Here is a 20,149-nt window from a genome sequence, read left to right as displayed (position 1 = left end):
GTTCGCTTCGTAGCCGCTATAGGAAACAGATGGCAAGACTGTCGTGGCTGTGCCTGGCGCTGCTCTTTTCCGGTCAAATCTTTTCCGTGTCGTACGACAAACTGCCAAGATGGTACGTATTTTTCATCCGTCGAATTGAGTGGAATCTTTCATAAGAAGTGAAAATTGTTTGACTCGAATGCCCTAAATGGGTCTGAACTAATAGTTCTCTGAAATATATATCCTGTATTCCGTCCCAGTGGGTCATGGATTATTTTTTTTTATAAGTCTTCAACTAACCGAAAAGTCAGCATGGAGGAGGCTAACGCTATTGTAACACATTTCTACGATGTTGTTGACCATGCTACGCTATACTCCGATCGGGCCGAAACTCGAGAACATGATGTTCTTACCAATTTTCACCTTGAACGAAACTCATTAGCTTCAGTGTTCCGTAATGACCGACCTAACCTCAAAGTGATATGTGTGTTGATTCTTTATTTCAGACTGAAGGCACTGCTACGATCAGGACCCGAAAGTTTATGACCAATCGGCTATTATGCCGGAAACAAATGGTAAGGTTTTTGAGCTTTTTACCGAACGATTTGTTCTTCTAATGCAGCTTTTCACTCTTGAATCCGTTCTTCTAATAAATTCAAGTAGCAAGTAATTGCATTGATCAATCGTTCCTGCAACATGACTTGATAGGAATATATAAAATGAGGGACAAATTCATCAATGAATAGAGTACATATCATAAATAGATACGATTTCACGTTTTTGGATGCCATCATAACCTATCACCATACTGCCAATTGCTTTGTTTTTACCTCTTAGACACTATAATGTAATTCAAAGAAAATTGCAAAAGTATTGAAAGTTTCTCGCAATGAAGTGGAAATTTTATTTGTCAGGAGATCATTGAATGTATCGTAATATAAATAACTGCTGTCATTTATTCATGTAGTTGTTTGCATGCTTCTGTATTTTTATATCAGGTCGTGGATGTGTTGCATCCCGGACAACCGTCGGTACGCAAAACAGAGATCCGTGAGAAACTGGCCAAGATGTACAAAGTGACCCCAGATGTAGTCTTTGTTTTTGGATTCCAAACTAATTTTGGAGGTGGAAAAACCACAGGTTTTGGTCTTATCTACGATACTTTGGACTTTGCCAAAAAGTTTGAGCCTAAACACAGGTTGGCCAGGCATGGTCTTTATGAAAAGCATAAGCAAACGAGAAAGCAGCGCAAGGAACGCAAGAACAGAATGAAGAAGGTACGAGGTACCAAGAAGAGCAAGGTTGGAGCTGCAGCCAAGAAGGTAAATTGATTATTTCTAACTCTTATAAGTACACTATTATCAATTCGTAGTTTTTGTACACTGTACTAAGAAAAATTTTAGTTATCGATTTTGATCATTTAGTATTGTTTGTTATTCTCTTTAGTATGGCATTGTACAACAAATAAGATTCTTTGAAACAGTTAAAAAGTATTTCTTGCAAGGGTTTTTGAGAATTTCAGCCAGCAATTACATTAGTTACATTTAAACATTTGTGAGTTTAAAGTGTGAAAGACTGACACTGAGAACTTTGCTTTTGTACAAGCTATACTATGATATAAAGTACGTACTATTAGGTAGCAAAAGGCATGAGATTTAAATAGATATCTGGTACAGGTGCTTTGTCAAAGTTTCAACTATAGTATGTACCGTATTGTTCTGAGTATAAATTGATCCTGATTGTAAATAAATTTCTTGCTTCTCGACTTAATTTGAGGATTTCAATTTGTTTTTTTTTTCAATATTATTTACATATAAGGGACTATCTCATGCATAAATCAAGTGTGAATTTTTTAATGACGATTTATATTTAAAACAATACGACATTGTTAAATTTAATATCTATTTTTTGGTGATGGGTCATTCTTTTACATAATTTTTTTTTCAAAAACAAACATCTTGGTTCATCAGATTGTACCATCTAAAATGTAAGTCATGCAAACGTCACCTTCATGTCATTCAATCTTTGATTAAATTTAACAATTTCCCTTCGGTTATGACGGAGTTAAAAAATAGCTTGGCTTCTACTCCAATGGAGCATTTTTGAAGATATCGGGACATTTTTCATATCGTGGCTTCGAAATTTTGAATCTATTCGGCCATCAATGATGCATCATTACAAATTCGAGAACCAGTCGAAATAATATGTTACGCATTTTTACTATCATTCCTAATTTTACTGTGTCTATAAAATTTCGAAGGTATTCGGCCATAAATTTTGATGCATCATTACAAATTCGACAATCAGTTGAAATGATCTGCTATTACTTCTTACTATTATTCTTAATTTTACCATGATTCTGCATGCATTGGTGGTATACGCTTTTCTGTTCACTTTCTAGGCAAAGAAGTAGACAAATGCACATCATTCACATTGCAATTCTGTTTCTCAAGAGAGAGAAATGGCGAGAGGATGTCTCATATTTATGATGTGTAATCGTGGTCCGCATGTCCTCGCAACAGCTGCTATCGATGGGATACTGTTTTATTTTTATTTTCGATATTCTGTAGCTTGCTGAATAACTTACTACAGATTTATCAAGTTCGATTATGTCACAAGTAAATTTCGTATGGATCTGTTGAATTAATTCTATCTAATGTTTATAGTACACTCATTCAGCAAGCTGTTAGGATCATTGAATTCTGTAAGCTTATTCATTCGCTACTTGTTCATTATTGATTTCAAGATTCACATATTCTATGTGCTGCATCATAGAAAATGTACAAACACGCAGTTCATGATTTACAATTTACTTGCTGGGCATTTCTCATAATCAATCAACCATATATTTTCATTTTTCGACTTGTTCTGAATTCTGATTCAATCGAATGCATGATAAAATCGCACTCTTGCTGAACACCAGTTAACTTTTTCGTAATGTCACGAAAACGTATTTATGACAGGTTTTGACCTCCTATGATATAATTAATTTACTTATTACCTTGTAAATCATAGTGCTGCATGCTTCAGGTGAAGGGCTAAGTTTGTATCGTTCCACATTCAGTTTATTACTTTATTATCATTTCTGTCGCCATCTGGTATGAGGGAGAAACTGAAATCTGATCATCCTATTGTTCTGGTTGTGTTAATTTATTTCTGAATTGTAACGGATTTATCGATGCAGTTACTTCACCATCAGAGATCTTCAATGTGATGCAAATAGCTCGTTGCAAAATTGACACCGGACAAAAATTCGTTACAGTTTGTGAATGAAAGATACTATATATAATTTTATTCTTGCACTTGGGAATCATTTTGGGTAGCTTGATTACAACACCATTGGTTCTTTGTTTAAAAAAAAAAAAAAAAAAAACCATTATAAATATCTGCCACATCTAACTTCAAGCTCACGCAGAATAGAAGATACTATGAACAATGAAAATTACTCCATTAATTTGCTATCATCATGTTATGAAACAAGTATACATTACACTGATATTTTTTAGATCGTTAAAAGTTGATTCATTTAGTGCAAATCATAGGAGTCACTTTCTTGTTCAAAGTTCACTCATCTATCCGAATTCACTACGCTTTGAAAAATATGAGAAAATCTATCTTCCATCATTCAAATGATCTATCAAGATTATTCATTGATTTTGGCAAAACAATGTTTTTTTTCTTTCTCTTGCAGTAAATCCATTGACGTCTACATCTTGACATGAGGCAACGACATGTAAACCTTATTATAATATTAAATAATAAAAGCCCATCTTTGTGATGTCAACTTTTAATTTTTTCTATGAGATTTTTCAACTCATCTCAGCCACGTAATGTGTTAAATAAAACATGTACGTTTTATCTATGTAATGTACATAACTACATCTCTGGATCGTTGGGTTGTCATCATGTTTCAATGGCAAGTTTAATTCGGAAACCGGTACGTATATCTACTCTGGTATTTACTAGAGAAGAGTACAATTTCGAAGTTTTCAGGTGAGTTGAAAAATTAACGGCGGAGCCAGGAAATGGTATTTACGCAAACTACATAACTTTTGTGAGCAACTGATAGTGGGTCGTAAGGCGCATAAATCAAGATTCAGGACTTACTCATAGACGCGCGTTCGCTATTCTTTCACCTGTGTAAAATTTGGGGAACCATATTGGAGTTGTTTTACTTTTAATTTTTCGTGATATTACATTAATTCTTATAGAAAACTGTCTGACTCAATGTAAAATCGAGAAAAATTGAAGGTAAAATAATTCTGGTATGGTACAGACAATTGCTTTGAAATTGTACTCAAGTGTTTTAAATAGAAATGAGAACAATTAGTGTAATTTTCATTAGCCTAGCATGATTTTGACTCACACACCTCTACATCCTTACGTATTTGAAGACACAACAATAAGTACCGTAAATCAACGAGTTCAAATTTAATAGAAAAACAACGCGTACGTCAGTGTGTATGGCTTTCGGTATACTGACGTAATCACTTGGTTCATTTATAAATGACAATACGTCTGTTGTGTTTCGTTACCGGCGAACTGCAACACCTGCGATGTAAATGCGGTCAATTGTTGAGTGCTTTCGGTCGTTTAAATAAAGATGTTTTGCAATGATGAACCGAGAGTCAGCGCTGTGGATATGGTTGCAAAAATTTTAATTGATAATCGATTGGAATTTGAATGTTAATACTTGAAGGAAATTGAAAGATAATGGACTGTTTATTTTCCTCAAAGCACACATTCAAGATCGTCCAGGTTTCAAACTGGATGATAAGGTGACAATTATCATACGATACATAGGTATAGGTAACGAAAAAATTGCATGGGTTAATTACAGATTAGTGTACAGGCACATTCGGTAATTATTAAACACGAAATATGCAATTTTTAAAACAGACGAGTGCAGCAGCAAAGCCTACATGACTGGGAGAGGATATAAGGAGGTGGTAGACTGTTTTACCGGCTCGTTGTCAGTGAAATTTGATCGTGCAAATATGCAACTGATGATCAGAAACTGTGATTGTTGAACTGCTATTTTAATAAACCAGATTTTCAGAAACGCCGTTTGACTAACAATGAGTATATTATCATCAACTATTAATAATTAACTTCAATCATTACAAAACATTGTGAAAATAACATTACATTTCATGTATTTGTTCGTAACTGTTGATTTACCGAAATAGGACCCTTTTGCAAAAGTGTGCCGCGAAAAATGACTAGAATAATCGTAGCTGATATTATAATGTGCAAAGCATTAAATAAGGCCAATGAAGTATCGCCGCTGATTTGCAAAGACCAGATTCATTAGTACGTTGAAGATTTATAGTCCAACCTTACGCGATGAACGACCATGCTATTTTTGTAACTATTCTATTTAGTTTATTTATTATCCGCGGTAAAATCCATAAAACTCTGCAGTGGTTGTAGTAGAACAAACGAAGCAAGCAAGAGCAGCATGCTCTACTTTCGGTATAATGATTAGTCAACGTACTTTACTAGCTACTTACATTGTGTGTATGAAATTATATCCACACCCGTTTTCGACTTTCGAAGTGTGAAAGTTTCATTTCCGGAGGAATACTCAATGTGCGCACACTGCACTACTAGCATACGGTAATGGTTACTCTGTAACCTGATATTTAAGTATAAATTCATCTTATCCTAGCGCCAGCTTAATCAAACTGGTCCTTCAAACACCATAAAACCCTCCAAGCTTTATTGATCATTGGATGTAGCTACATCAAGCAAACCGCACAGAGATCCAATGTTTACCGAATCGGAACTGCGCATTTAAAGTCCGAATTCAATAGAAGTCTCGATTATTTATTTGGAACTTTGTGGCAAGAACGTGTGTTTTTCCTTTGAAAATGTTCGCTTGTATTTAGAATGAGGTTTTCCCGGCGTAGTATTCGCTATTTAATATTTTATCCAAACCTCGCAATCCCGTACATTAAATAATTTGTATGTTACATATTGATGGATGTATACAGCTCTTCGAACAATAGAATCGACAATCTTTCATTAACTTTCCGGTATTCGAAAGAATTGCCGAAAATTTACCGTAATTTAACAGGACTTTGTATGTAGAGAAGTTAGTATGCGAATGGCAAAGTCTGACTGAAGAAACATGTTAGGTTTTTTAAAGTTGTTCTTAGAAAAATCGCAAATAACAGCATACTACATATGTATGATCAGGTTGTAGTCTTATATCGGTAGTTTTTAACCGCTAGGATTGGATGGTAATTACAACACGCTCTCGAATACGCTTTCCAATGCTGTACCTTTAACGTCGGTTTTGATGACACGGTCAACTGGTGAAAATTGAAAAATTGCAAGGTATTGGAGCCCCTGAATCAGCCAGCTTATGATATTCGCAGTTTTGAATAACTTGGCGAAGTGGGTATAACTTGCGTGCAATACCTTAGACCTCACCTCAGACAGTGTGATTCGTTTCGGGATGGGTATTGATTTGGCATCCTGATGACGTTATATTTGCGTGAGATTACTATTTGGTCGTAGACTCTATAATCCAACCATTTTTCCGAAATCATAATGTTTTAAAGAAATCCTTTCATACATCTGTTATGCTAGGATGGTGATATCACGTATCCAAAGACTTATCACCTGAGAAGTGCTTTAAACCCAAACCACACCAGATGAAGAGCATAAACGCGCGGAACGAAATTTGTCGATTTCGGAAAGAATTCTAGACCACATTAATGGAAATGCTGATTTGGTAATGAGGTGAAAATTTTGGAAACCAGTGCCAAAATCCAAATCAAACTACAACTGCAGGCTATTTCATTATAACATTCGACGGTTTCGCTCTGATAATGGACTCGCCCGTGGCTCGAAGCTCAGCCACGTCATTTCGATTTTCGTCGAGTAACCGTCTGCCCGCTGCTGGTAGTGAAAATCAGATGTCGATGTAGTTTCACAAGCAGTATAGTAGGACGCGTCGCAAGACGTCAGTTCTGTGCGTTCTCGCTACAACTTGCGGTGAATTTTATATTGGAACGCACCTTTTTAAAATTTTTTAAAAGTAACAACAGTCATCCGACCATGAATTTCCGTTGTTCAGGCTGGACATTCGTCGTATATTTCCCTTGAAGTTCACGAGAGAACGAGTACTGGGAATCCCCGAATTTTTAAAACATTTCAAGCAAGACAAGACATCCGTTCCATAGAGAGCAAGGAATTTAGTGGTACGATTGAGGAGCAATTCTACATAGCATTTTTTTTTTGTTGGTGTTTTGGTATTCGTTGGGAGTATAAAAATCATTCAGAACTGGGAGCTATGTATCTAACAACAACTTGCAGCATATATTATTGCATAGTACCTTGAATAACAGCTATTTTCAAACAATGATTACATGTATGAATTACGTTGTTGGTTGATGACTAGGATTCAGATGGTGAGATGATAGGCTTTGTTTGTACGCGGCCTGATTCAAATGTGCACAAACTCTATGTCTGACGACGTGTTTCAAAACTGAATAGTATTGAGTGCATTTATGTCTATGAACATTACGTAGAAAAAGTGCTTTTCACACTCCCTGATTTTTCCGTCTGTCAGATGAGTATAGTTTTAACTTAATTAATGCAAAGCGTATACTTGTACATCCTGACCACGAATATAAACCTTGTATCGCAGCTTTGTTTCTATTGCTGAGTACGATCGGCAATCCCAATTTCCAGAATTTGCCCGTGGATTTAAGACTTTGCGATTCCAGAATCCCCATACGCATATTCATTGTTACGTGATTAACGCTCGGTTGTGACCTGTGGTCCTGTGGCCATGCCATTATGTGCCGCATACGTTTAAGATGTCCTATCCTATATGAAGATAGCACGAATCGCCACGCACTCTGACGGTTTTACAACAAAGTATTTGACAGTAGTGACGCGTATTGAAAACTGATGATGGAAGGTAACAATTACTGGGTAACCTACAGAGCGAAAGCGTTAGTAGCGTGGTTAGTGGTAAACCGAGGTGACGCGGTCGATATAGGTTATAAAATGACGGCTCGATGTCACTGATGCATAATAGTGGATTCATCGTTAGTAAAAATCCGACAAGGAACTTGTGTTATAATGTATGCGGAACGATCAGTTGACAATATAGTGTCGATCAATTGTATACTGATATGCTACGTCTCTAAAAATAAGTAATCAATGGCGTCTACGTCGTCGCGCCCGCGTTTCGAATTACAAATCACGTCGCAGCAAGGAATTTAAGAACCAATGGCTGATACTGAAAGACTTTAATTTGACATTTATGAAATTTTTATAAAGTAAGGAGTAAGTAAATATGATAAAATTACTTCTCTAAAACCATTGGATGAATACTGGTTGAGGTTATAACCGTTATTTGTGTTAAATGTGATGTTAATTGTACAACATACATTGCTGTTGCATGCAGGTCGGATTTACTGCTGTTACTTACACATTTCTTATGCAGTCCATGCTCATTGATAACGTATTGCTTGTCCTGTGAAATAAAGAAACTCTGACAAGAGCATTTGCTTGAATGTCCAGAGTTTGTTTCCGTTGCTAGTCATATAACGAATATGTTTCTAGCCAGCTGCTAATCACTTTTCTCTGGCCATATCTACATCGCGAACGGAAAATTACAACAGATATTGTGCAGTTGTTGGCAATTGCGCTTTTCAAACGAGTACATGGCATTTGCCTCATGCTGATTTCTTGAGTTTCTTTATTTTTGGCTTACTGTCGTAACAATCCCAGAATAGTAGCCTAGTTCATTTTTTAATTCAAGTATATAGGTAGAACAAATTGAATTGTTGATTTGACACGTCAAATTCAAGTCTTTATCATTTTAGGACAAAATAATGGATTTGAATTCAAACCTGCCAATTCTTCACGGATTGAAAACCCCTGTTGTCAAACTGGAGAGATGCGACAATATATGGAAGACACTACAGCTAATACGAAGAATGCAAGATACACACCTTGAAGATATTCAGGATTGGATAAAGAGAGAACCTGTAACCCCTGATGAAATACTTTGCAACAAAACACCCATGACATTTATACCTGATAAAACCCTGTCATTAAACCTTATTGGTGAACCACATTTACCAAAACCTTACATTGAGTATCATCCAATTCTCAATAATGGTAACAAGTCTTTGCCACAATTTCAATTAGCTGAAAAAAGTCGTGTTAATTTATACCACTGCGAAGTTTGCAGCAAAGAATTCTGCAATTACAAAAATTTTTCAGACCATCAAGAAGAAGTGCATAATATTACGTTACCTAAGAAAGCCACAACAAAGAAAGATAAATTTTCAAATAATTTCAATAAAACTGTTGCTTTAAAACAGAGATCTGATTCTGAGGACAGTAGTAACGACCAATTGAACAAAAAATTTATATCTGATGAAAACAGCGACCTCCAAACTGTCGTCAAGATTTTCCCACCAACAACTGGTAGCACTAAGTGTAAATTGTGTAACAGATCTTACAAAAATATTAGAAAACATACAATACAATACCATAAAGTTAAATCTGTAGGTATATTGGACACCGTCTCTGACCAGAATTCGAATGAGCCAGTTGGGTCCATTTTAGAACTTGAACGATTGAATTCTGTTACGCTGGAGAGTGGATCGAAAACAGTGGATGAAGCAATACCTATATCACGACAGAATAGATATTGTACCAATCAAAATAATAGAAATATATCTAAACGTAAACTAAATATGCCCAGTAACCAAGTACACAAAAAGATGCGTAGCATGAGCCCGCGTGAAGAACAACTTAATTCAGAAAACCCAAAAAATCTCTTGTCATGTGAGATTTGCGGTAGGAAGAACCTACATAATATAGGTCTCTGTAAACACAAGGATAAGCACAAAATCAGTAATGAAATTGAACTTCAATCCAATATAAGGCAAACCCACAAGTCAATTGACTTCGAACCAAGATGCAAACTAAATTCAGAAACTTCAGCAACTACCGTTACAGTACAAGATGACGATAGTAATGCTAAGCAAAACATTCCAAGGACAAGATCAAGTATCATCAAAGAACGTAGTGCTTTTATTGAAATGGTGCAAAATCCAATTGTTGCAACACTTGAACAAGATGCTGAAAGATATTCAGAAAAACAATGTTTGTGCGGTAGATCTTTCCGTAACGCATATATTCTTTTCACTCACAAATCTACCTGCAAGTTCTTAAACAGTCCTAATAGTGTTAAACCTTTGGAAACACGATCAGCAAGCGACAGGGACTCAGGTATCAGCATAACAATTAAGAAAAAGAATAATTCTTATGAAATAGTTAGCAAAGAAGGTAGTGATGAAGTGTTATTCAGAAATAATCATGATGCTGCAGAATTTGAAATATGTGATGAGACCTCAGATTCATCATCAAACAGTTCAGACAGTAGTGAATTTGACGATCCAATTGAAAGCCTTGTTCCAGAAAATTCGAAGTACAGTGAAAACCATTGTATCATCAAGTTGAAAGTGGTTGAAGAAGACATGGATGTCGAAATTGAGGATTTGTGTGATGCAGATCGTAGTAGTACAGTAATAGAAAATGGTACAAGTAAGATTTTTGGCCAGAATAAACGACAAGTTCTGTCACTGAGAGATTTGTGCAAAGAGTTCCTGTTTCAAAAAGGTGTAATGCCCAAAGGCGCGACAACTCACAAGTGTCAAAATTGCAAAATATTCCTTGGTAGTAGAGAAAAGTTGTCAAAGCACATTGAAAAGCATAAAAAAATGGTGAAGAGGTCGTGTACGTGTGGTATTAAATTTTCTGGTATAAAAGCATTGGACGCTCATATAGCATCGGTGCATCCAAAGTGTATTGAGTGTCCATATTGTAAGGAAAAGTTGAATAGTATTGCTGCTGTAGATGATCACGTTTGCATAATTGACCAGGGAGAACCATACACAGAAGATTTTAACGAAAATCATCCTTGCCCCAACTGTAATATTGTTTTCAATAATGTGACATGGTTGGACAGCCATATGAGATCCAAACACTTGGACCCAAATTTTCCATTCCAGTGCTATCAATGCCTAGAGAAATTTCCTAACGAAATGGCGAGGAGTATACATGCGCACAAGAAACACAATCGCGGGATGGCATGCTCAATTTGCAACGAAAAGATTCAGAGTCATAGAACGAAACAAAAACACGAAGCCTATCATCGTGGAGTTGGATTTCCATGTCATACATGTAAGAAAACGTATCGCTCAAAAGCGAATCAATTGAATCATCTTCGAACTGTTCACAGTGACTTTAGTAACAATAAATTGCAGTGCTCTATTTGTCAAAAAAGCATAAAAACAAAATCGTTTAGAAAGCATATGCTCAGGCACAGTAGTGTATTACAATGCGAGTTGTGTGACAAGGTATTCTATGACTATAGAACCTTAGAAAGACATATTATGGACCGTCACAGTAACGAAAATTATCCACGTAAAAAGTGTAATGTATGCGGTGTGTCATTTCCAACTGAAGAACAGTTGGAGGCACATGTTACGGTTGAAAAATCTGTGAAAACTAATCATCACAAGAACATGTAACGTAAACTTGTCTGTAAGGTATTCTAGCTGGAAACTATTTCCAATATACTTGTATGGAACAATCCATGTATGTTACTGATCACAATAGTATAAGTTCCTATGACCCGGTGTATTAGGCATTCAGAGAGACTGAGATATTATATAGATAATTTAGGTACAATGTTGAATTCTTGTCAATTCTTCCACTGAACAAAATTACTTTTACTTAATGAAATAAATTATTGCGTTTCAATGTGTTTCTTCTCGCTTTTTGAGTATGATTATCAGATTCAAATATTTCACCTATCGGTATACACATCAGTATTCAAGAAGTTTCATCAAAGTTTGGATAAAAATGATAAATAAAGTAAATACCAAATTTTTACTGGATGTTAAAATTATAAATTTTTCACACGCTTATAAAACCTGTACATGTTATTCACTGTAGAATGCATCATGTGATATCTGATAACATTTAGAGTAAACCTATGTATGTATTTGGAAATATCTGAGTTGTTACTTGTCTCGAAGATGACTTTAATCGAATTACTTACGTATTAAAGAAAGTTATATTTTTCCTTAGAACAATTTTTTAGTGTGAAAATTATTTTACCATGTTTTTGAAATTTTTTTACTTGAGAATGAGCCTTGGAATTATATGTTTGTCTATTAGCGAGTATACATGTTGTGTAATACAGAGTGCATTTGAATACATTGCAGGCAATGAAGCCTTCATTTTTTTTTGTATATTCAGGTATGATATGCATTAATTTTATATCGCTGAAAACGTATTAATTGAACAAAATTAGTTACAAGTAATTATATCTCTGCTATATAAGAATATATATGCATACATTGTATACATATACACATATATGTATGTTGTATATCGTTTTCACGAAATCGTACTATAGCCACAAATGGGAAATTTGTGATTGCTATGACTTTTATATAGGAATTGACTTTACGAATACTTCAGTTAATTGGTGTTACATGACTGTGAAATCGTATAATAATTAACAATAAATAATTTTATTGAAGAGTTTGACCCAAATGATCAAAAGAGCCTTGAAACAGTAGGAAAGAGTTATGGTACTACTTGTAGATGTATTTGAGTTCGTCGGCTGAAAAATTTATCAACTATTATCTCGGAAGATAATTTGGCGGTAATAAAAATAATCGCTTTCTGCCATAACTTAGCTGATATTTTAAGAATTGAAATACTTTTCATGAAACTGGTTCTTTTCGAATCTGTAGGTTATTTGCAAATTTTGAGAATTTATTTTTATCTAGTTTTGTACCGTGTCGCGTTAATATACACGCCCATCGAGCATTGTAAATACAGCCAAATGCCGACGTATGTAGTTATTGAATAAAAATCAGAAACATCATCCGTCAATCGACCTATTACTTGATTTACTTTACAGGTATGGAAACCGTATGAGATATCCCAATTTTGTCAAGTACGAATGGGTATTTATACGTATTATGGATGATTTGTTTCGGACTGAATGCAAAAACACAGTGTTGATTAAGGCGATTAAATACAGATTGCAGCAAGATTATCACGTACTGCTTGCAACTGTATGTGTGCAGAAGATTTCCAAAATACAATAAGTACACGCAGTGTTTCTTTGATAAACGTTTGACTCGCGGTTGGTTGATATTTTGTTATTCAATAAAAACAAAAATTCCTAGCAGAGCGTGGTTTCGATCCACGGACCTCTGGGTTATGGGCCCAGCACGCTTCCACTGCGCCACTCTGCTCTTTACATCAATGGTAATCCTGATGGTATCTCAACATTGAATATTTAACACATGTTCGAGTTACGCGGAATAATTGCGTCTGAACTTCATTTGTTCGAAAATCTAGTGAAGCGAGGCTCCTAATAGGCTAATTTAAATACAAATATGTGCACCTGTGATATGGCGGGCCGAAGACTGTCCTTTGCCGAAACTAATCTACCATAAATCATAGACTACCGAAACTCCACTATACTGCAACTACTTATGAGTTGTTAACGGATATTACACGATGTATTTTAGAAAGAAGGCAGAAAAAAATATGGTTAGTTGTAATTGTGTTGTATTATTCGAATCCCCCAAAGTTACCTCTCGCGCAAAAACTTGCCGCCAGGTACAACTATTCACAGAAAATATGCCTATTGTCGGGGTCGTATGCGTTCTATAACTTAACATGATCCAATCATATCACAAAAAATTCGCATAACATATATCTATATCATGATCTTTCATGAACAAACATTCAGATCACAGACTAGGTGCTTCGTTTTTTTAAATTAAAACGTATTACATTTTAGATGAAAGTAGAATGAATTATTTGGTGCACTACATCGACGTAATTTTGCGAGAGGAATCGATTGGCCGCAGTCTCAATGCGCTGCGATCATCGAAACTAAACATTTCATAATTTTCCCGGAGATAAACTGGATTTTTTACAATAATACGGCTATAATATGAAAATCGAAGAATCATTCATTTCGAATTGGGATTCTATTCGACTCGCGCGCGATGTATTCCATAACATTAATATTCATAATGATTCCAACAACTTTTCATTTGCTCTCTCGCTCCTGAATTTTCCTAGGCATAGAATCGAAACGCTGTTTTAGCCAGTGGCGAGTAAAGCATTTACGTTGGGTAGAGAAGCAGAATTGTTTTCAAAAAGTGGTCGTATGAAAAAAAATTCATAGCCACTGTGATACATCACGTATGCGCCAATTTTGATCGGGATAAAATGCATGCTCCGTATATGAGACAGTATTTAACACAGTGGCACGATTCAAACACCTAAAAAGGTGATTGTCGGCGATTTCTTTTTTTTTTTTTTTGATAAAGAGAGAAAGAACGAAGCTTCTTAAATCTTCTAGTGTATTTTAACACACATTTGAAAGGTAAGAGCAAAAATTTTTATCATCCGACTGTAGTAGAACGGCAGCGTTATTAGCTGACCCGTTGACTGAAGAATATGTCTTTAGTCAAAGGCTGACCATCGAAGGGCCAAGCCGCTGGAATCGGCAGGAAAGATAACATGCGTATTTCTTGTCTGTAATGTGAAGACTAAAATCATTATACATCTTGTCATATCATAGATCATACATCATACATCATAGATAGTATTAAAATTCGAAACCAAAGTTTGGATGATCGGATGTTCAGAAAGTGACGTCACCGAAATTTTTTTTTCTCTTGACGTCATCGATCTATAGTAATCAGCTAGTCGAATTCCTCAGTCTGGAAACAACCGCGCAGTAGAGCGGACGTTTGAAAATCGCGTTCCGCAGATTGCGAGTATCGGGTTCTCTACCACCTGGATCCTGCGCTCTAGGTTCGCTTCTTGGTACACCTCGAGTTCCAGGACAAGCGCTCCGTAGTTTCTAGGCTCCAGGTCCTCTACCTGATGAAACTCGACTTTTAGGCGAGCGCTCCGTATTTTCGGCGCTCCAGGTCCGCTACCTGGTGAAACTCGACTTTCAGGACAAGCTGGAGGAGAAGGATTTTTACACAGTGAGTATATTTTTATAATATTTAAAGGCGATTGTAATTATATTGCATCTAACATTATTTTAACTTCTCATGTGTACAATAAATTATTTCATTTCATTTTTCGTGCAAGCCCAAATTCAGAAGCTATCAATGCGTTTGCAAAATTTCTAATTTTTCATAATTTTCCTACGATCTTCTTGGTGAAATCTGTCAAAGAAAAAATTATATTAATCCTTCAGCAGTATTCTTCATGTGTTCTAATACTGAAAATATTTTTTAGTATTCGAGATGGTATTATATAGCTATAAATGCGCTAATGAAATTTATTATATTGGATGAATTGATTGATTATACTAATCCTTACACAATATTTTCGATATGTTCCTATACTGAAAATATTTATGACTATTGAAGGTACAACCCAAGGTGGTTATCGGTGGTCGTTGGAGGTGGTCGGAGGTGGACGAGGAGGAGGACGAGGAAGACTAGGAGAAGAAGGTGGCTGAGGATTTGTGCTCGGTGAGTAAAACACTTTTATAACATTTGATGGCAATTGTAATTATATTTCATCTAAAATATTTCAAACTTGTCATGTTTACATTAAATTATTTAAATTCATTTTCCGCGCAAGCACAAATTCGGTAGATATAAATGCGCTAATAAAATTTATTATACAATTGATTAGTTAATTAATTACATCATTCTTTACACAATATTTTTAATGTGTTCCTATACTGAGAATATTTATTACTATTCCAGGTATAACCCGAGGTGGTTGGCGGTGGTTGGCGGTGGTCGAGCTGGACGAGGTGGAGGACAAGGATTCGTGCTCGGTGAGTTTAACATTTTTACAATATTTGATGAAGTAGAATCAGCATCAGGAGTAGGATCAGGGGAAGATGTAGAAATAGGAGTAGAAGTAGGAGTAGGAGCAGAAGTAGGTAGGGCGGGGCGGGTCGTGAGAGGGGAGGGGAGGGGTGGGAAGGGGATATTATCATATCAAGTTATCAGTAATAAGCAATTGCGGGTAAAATATTAGCTTACTTTTGCGAGTATTTATGAATATAGCCTCTATGAATATTCATTGTTGGTGTATAAGGTCTGGAAACGTACCTACTTTCTGTAAGAGATGTTGAAGATTTTCAACATAATTATGTTTCAGTTCTGTGCCCCACCTAGTGATCCACTAGTACATATCCTCCGACGTGACATCGCTGTGCTACGTATAAAGAAGAAAAGATTTATTAAGATGCAAATCGCTCCTCTCTTCTTGTCATTGTGCTTTCAGCCATTGTTATGCTGTGTGTTTAAAATTTAATACAGTATATAATATAGAATAACAGGTACAGCTACGAATATAGCACTACAATAAATCTTATAGAAATGAGCTCTTATTGAGATTTCTCTGTATTTATAACTCGACGCGAGAAGGCAAAAATCAATGTAATGCCATCTGTAAGGTAATTGGACTCGTATTTGCACTACGAGAACTCGTTGGGCATTTTGCGGTGAAGTTTGAAAAATTGTTGTACAAGACATTAAATAACTATAAAAATGATTATGTTAATATATTGATATATTGATTATGTTAATGATCTATTGTTACAAGATCGGAATTAGATAAGCTCTCTAAATACTTTTGTCTAGTCTATTAATTTATATCATGTATATGTAAATGCATATATTTCTTCAGTTTATACAATCACTGCACTAGGATCACCCTTGCCACGTTTTATGTTGCGCTTGTGTAATTTGTATATTATTAACCTTACGTTTTACTCTATTTGCGACAAGTTGTGAGTGTTTCTAATTTCTTGGCAATTATTTATGTACATGTATGTGTATATATGTATATCTATACATATGCATGTGTATATACATATATACACATGTTTAAAACTAGATTTTTACAATAAACACAGAGGTTTTAGTATATTCACATACGGATTTCTGTGTATAGGTATACTTGAACTAAAATATCCTTATCTCTAATACGGAGTTCTTCGTAATTCGCATTTGTTCTTGTAACCCAATGTCCTACATACGATAGCAAAAATCGAGATCCAACTTAACTGAGTCTCAAAGCCCTGTTGACATAAAAGCAGCTATTTGATAGAAATTATAGTTTATAGTTTACACAGCCTATTGCATGATATTTCATCATAAACACATATGTTTCAATGTATTTAGGAATAATTTATCAAATGTACAGAGGTCATGTGCAAAAATAAATGAATTCGACCGCAGTTTTATGTATTCATTAGAGCTTTAACAATAAATTTAAGCTTTGTTACTTCTTTTATTTTATTATGGATAATCAGAAACATTTCCGACTATTCGTGCTGTGGAAGCATGGGGATTAAACCAAATGTAGCAAAAGATTAGAAACAGTGTATGTAGAGTACGGGTATTTTTCTAATAATGCAAACACGTGCCGTTAGCTTAGTTTTGACATATCTAGAATACCACGCCTTGCGAATTAGCTTTCCAGACAGAGATGAATGATGAATTTTAAGGACTGCATTATCGTTGTTGAATACTCTATGCCTCGTGGGAAACGAAAATCTGTAACGATAAAATCGATGCACCGGATCATCGTCGACTTTAACTTTTGAAATGTCCTACCATTTTCGAACACCTCCTACCTCCCCCTGCCACCTCCGACCATCAATGGCCACTTTCGACCACCCCCTATCACCTTCTGCCAGCGCCGACCACCTCCTACCATTTCCGAACACCTCCAACCATCCTATTTACCTATATTACTAGATTAGCTATGATATGAAAAGAGAAGAATTATTCGTTTCGAAACGGGATTCTATTCGACACGCGCTCGATGTATCCCATAACACTAATATTCAAAATTATTCCAACAACTTTTCATTTGCTCTCTCGATCTTGATTTTTCATAGGCATAGAATCGAAACGCTGTTTTAGCTGGTCGCAAGTGAAGTATCTGCGTTGGGTGGAGGAGCAGAATTGTTTTTCGTAAAGTATTCGGATGGAAAAAAATTCAGAGTAACTGTAATACATCACGGATGCGCTAATTTTGAACGAGACGAAATGGATGCTTCGTATATGAGACGGTATTTAACGCTGCGTAGTGATTTAAAGACCTGAAAAGGTGATAGGGAGAGATAGAACGAAGCTTCTTAACACTTCGAGTGTATTTTAACACACATTTGAAAGATACGAGCAGAATTTTTCATCATCCAACTGTCGCAGAACGGCAGCGTTATCAGCTGAGCCGTTAACTGAAGGATATATCTTCAGTCAACGGCTGACCATCGAAGGGCCTGGCCGCTTGAGTCTGGAATCGGCAGGACAGATAAAGTGCGTATTTCTTGTATGAAATGTGAACACTAAAATCATTATACATCATATCATATCATCATACATCGTACATCATACATCATACATCATACATCATCATACATAGTATTAAAGGTCGAAACCAGAGTTCGGATGTCGGATGTTCAGAAAGTGACGTCACCAATTCAAAATCAGCTAGTCGAATTCCTCAGTCGGGAAACAACCGCGCAGTAGAGCGGACGGATGAGAGTCGCGCTCCGCAAATCTCGAGTACCGGGTTCTCAACCTCTCGGATCCCGCGCTTCGGGTCCGCTACGTATTTCGAGTGGCGGGTTCTCAACCTCCCAGATCTACAATAAATTATTTCAATTCGTTTTTCGCGCAAGCCGAAATTCAGTAGCTGTCAGTCCGCTAATAAAATTTCTCGACTTCCACGATAAGCGCTCCGTGGTTCCTGGTTCACGTTTACAATAAATTATTTCAATTCGTTTTTCGCGCAAGCCGAAATTCAGTAGCTGTCAGTCCGCTAACAAAATTTCTCGACTTCCACGATAAGCGCTCCGTGGTTCCTGGTTCACGTTTACAATAAATTATTTCAATTCGTTTTTCGCGCAAGCCGAAATTCAGTAGCTGTCAGTCCGCTAACAAAATTTCTCGACTTCCACGATAAGCGCTCCGTGGTTCCTGGTTCACGTTTACAATAAATTATTTCAATTCGTTTTTCGCGCAAGCCGAAATTCAGTAGCTGTCAGTCCGCTAATAAAATTTCTCGACTTCCACGATAAGCGCTCCGTGGTTCCTGGTTCACGTTTACAATAAATTATTTCAATTCGTTTTTCGCGCAAGCCGAAATTCAGTAGCTGTCAGTCCGCTAACAAAATTTCTCGACTTCCACGATAAGCGCTCCGTGGTTCCTGGTTCACGTTTACAATAAATTATTTCAATTCGTTTTTCGCGCAAGCCGAAATTCAGTAGCTGTCAGTCCGCTAATAAAATTTCTCGACTTCCACGATAAGCGCTCCGTGGTTCCTGGTTCACGTTTACAATAAATTATTTCAATTCGTTTTTCGCGCAAGCCGAAATTCAGTAGCTGTCAGACCGCTAATAAAATTTCTCGACTTCCGCGATAAGCGCTCCGTGGTTCCTGGTTCACGTTTACAATAAATTATTTCAATTCGTTTTTCGCGCAAGCCGAAATTCAGTAGCTGTCAGTCCGCTAATAAAATTTCTCGACTTCCGCGATAAGCGCTCCGTGGTTCCTGGTTCACGTTTACAATAAATTATTTCAATTCGTTTTTCGCGCAAGCCGAAATTCAGTAGCTGTCAGTCCGCTAATAAAATTTCTCGACTTCCGCGATAAGCGCTCCGTGGTTCCTGGTTCACGTTTACAATAAATTATTTCAATTCGTTTTTCGCGCAAGCCGAAATTCAGTAGCTGTCAGTCCGCTAACAAAATTTCTCGACTTCCACGATAAGCGCTCCGTGGTTCCTGGTTCACGTTTACAATAAATTATTTCAATTCGTTTTTCGCGCAAGCCGAAATTCAGTAGCTGTCAGACCGCTAATAAAATTTCTCGACTTCCGCGATAAGCGCTCCGTGGTTCCTGGTTCACGTTTACAATAAATTATTTCAATTCGTTTTTCGCGCAAGCCGAAATTCAGTAGCTGTCAGTCCGCTAATAAAATTTCTCGACTTCCGCGATAAGCGCTCCGTGGTTCCTGGTTCACGTTTACAATAAATTATTTCAATTCGTTTTTCGCGCAAGCCGAAATTCAGTAGCTGTCAGTCCGCTAATAAA

The 20,149-nt window shown here is 36.3% G+C and overlaps 2 protein-coding genes and 1 non-coding gene across 10 annotated transcripts; 2 read left to right on the top strand and 1 right to left on the bottom strand.

The window, feature by feature from the left end:
• Positions 1–8: 8 nt before the first annotated feature.
• Positions 9–3,770, top strand: LOC124179574 (40S ribosomal protein S24). Of its 2 annotated transcripts, none has more exons than XM_046564124.1 (4): positions 9–112; positions 486–554; positions 978–1,301; positions 3,671–3,770. In XM_046564124.1, the coding sequence occupies exons 1-4, from the start codon at positions 110–112 to the stop codon at positions 3,671–3,673; spliced, it is 399 nt and encodes a 132-aa protein (XP_046420080.1). In that variant the 5' UTR covers positions 9–109; the 3' UTR covers positions 3,674–3,770. The 2 variants fall into 2 exon arrangements, with proteins under 2 accessions (XP_046420080.1, XP_046420071.1); XM_046564115.1 differs by having other exon boundaries at positions 2,381–3,770.
• Positions 3,771–3,778: 8 nt separating this feature from the next.
• LOC124179414 (gastrula zinc finger protein xFG20-1-like) lies at positions 3,779–11,784 on the top strand. Of its 7 annotated transcripts, none has more exons than XM_046563759.1 (2): positions 3,779–3,916; positions 8,829–11,784. In XM_046563759.1, exons 1-2 carry the CDS (start codon positions 3,779–3,781, stop codon positions 11,550–11,552), a joined length of 2,862 nt encoding a protein of 953 aa, XP_046419715.1. In that variant the 3' UTR covers positions 11,553–11,784. The 7 variants fall into 7 exon arrangements, with proteins under 7 accessions (XP_046419715.1, XP_046419749.1, XP_046419741.1 ...); XM_046563793.1 differs by lacking the exon at positions 3,779–3,916 and adding an exon at positions 5,451–5,598; XM_046563785.1 differs by lacking the exon at positions 3,779–3,916 and adding an exon at positions 6,894–7,190.
• A 1,442-nt stretch (positions 11,785–13,226) lies between these two features.
• On the bottom strand, positions 13,227–13,298 carry Trnam-cau. Its single transcript has one exon. It is a non-coding gene; the product is annotated as a tRNA-Met (tRNA).
• Between the last annotated feature and the right edge of the window lie 6,851 nt (positions 13,299–20,149).

Source organism: Neodiprion fabricii, chromosome 1, assembly GCF_021155785.1.
Source record: "Neodiprion fabricii isolate iyNeoFabr1 chromosome 1, iyNeoFabr1.1, whole genome shotgun sequence".
In the NCBI taxonomy this organism is placed as follows: domain Eukaryota; kingdom Metazoa; phylum Arthropoda; class Insecta; order Hymenoptera; family Diprionidae; genus Neodiprion; species Neodiprion fabricii.
Note: the sequence above shows the minus strand (reverse complement) of the source record. Positions and strands in the feature narration are given on the sequence as shown.

What these genes read in the sequence shown, in the direction of transcription:
- LOC124179574 (XM_046564115.1), top strand. An exon ending in TATTATGCCGGAAACAAATG is followed by an intron (nt 555 to 977) that starts GTAAGGTTTTTG and finishes TTTTTATATCAG; the next exon opens with GTCGTGGATGTGTTGCATCC.
- LOC124179414 (XM_046563759.1), top strand. Translation starts at nt 3,779, where the DNA reads ATGAGATTTTTCAACTCATCTCAGCCACGTAATGTGTTAAATAAAACA. An exon ending in CAAGTTTAATTCGGAAACCG is followed by an intron (nt 3,917 to 8,828) that starts GTACGTATATCT and finishes TTATCATTTTAG; the next exon opens with GACAAAATAATGGATTTGAA.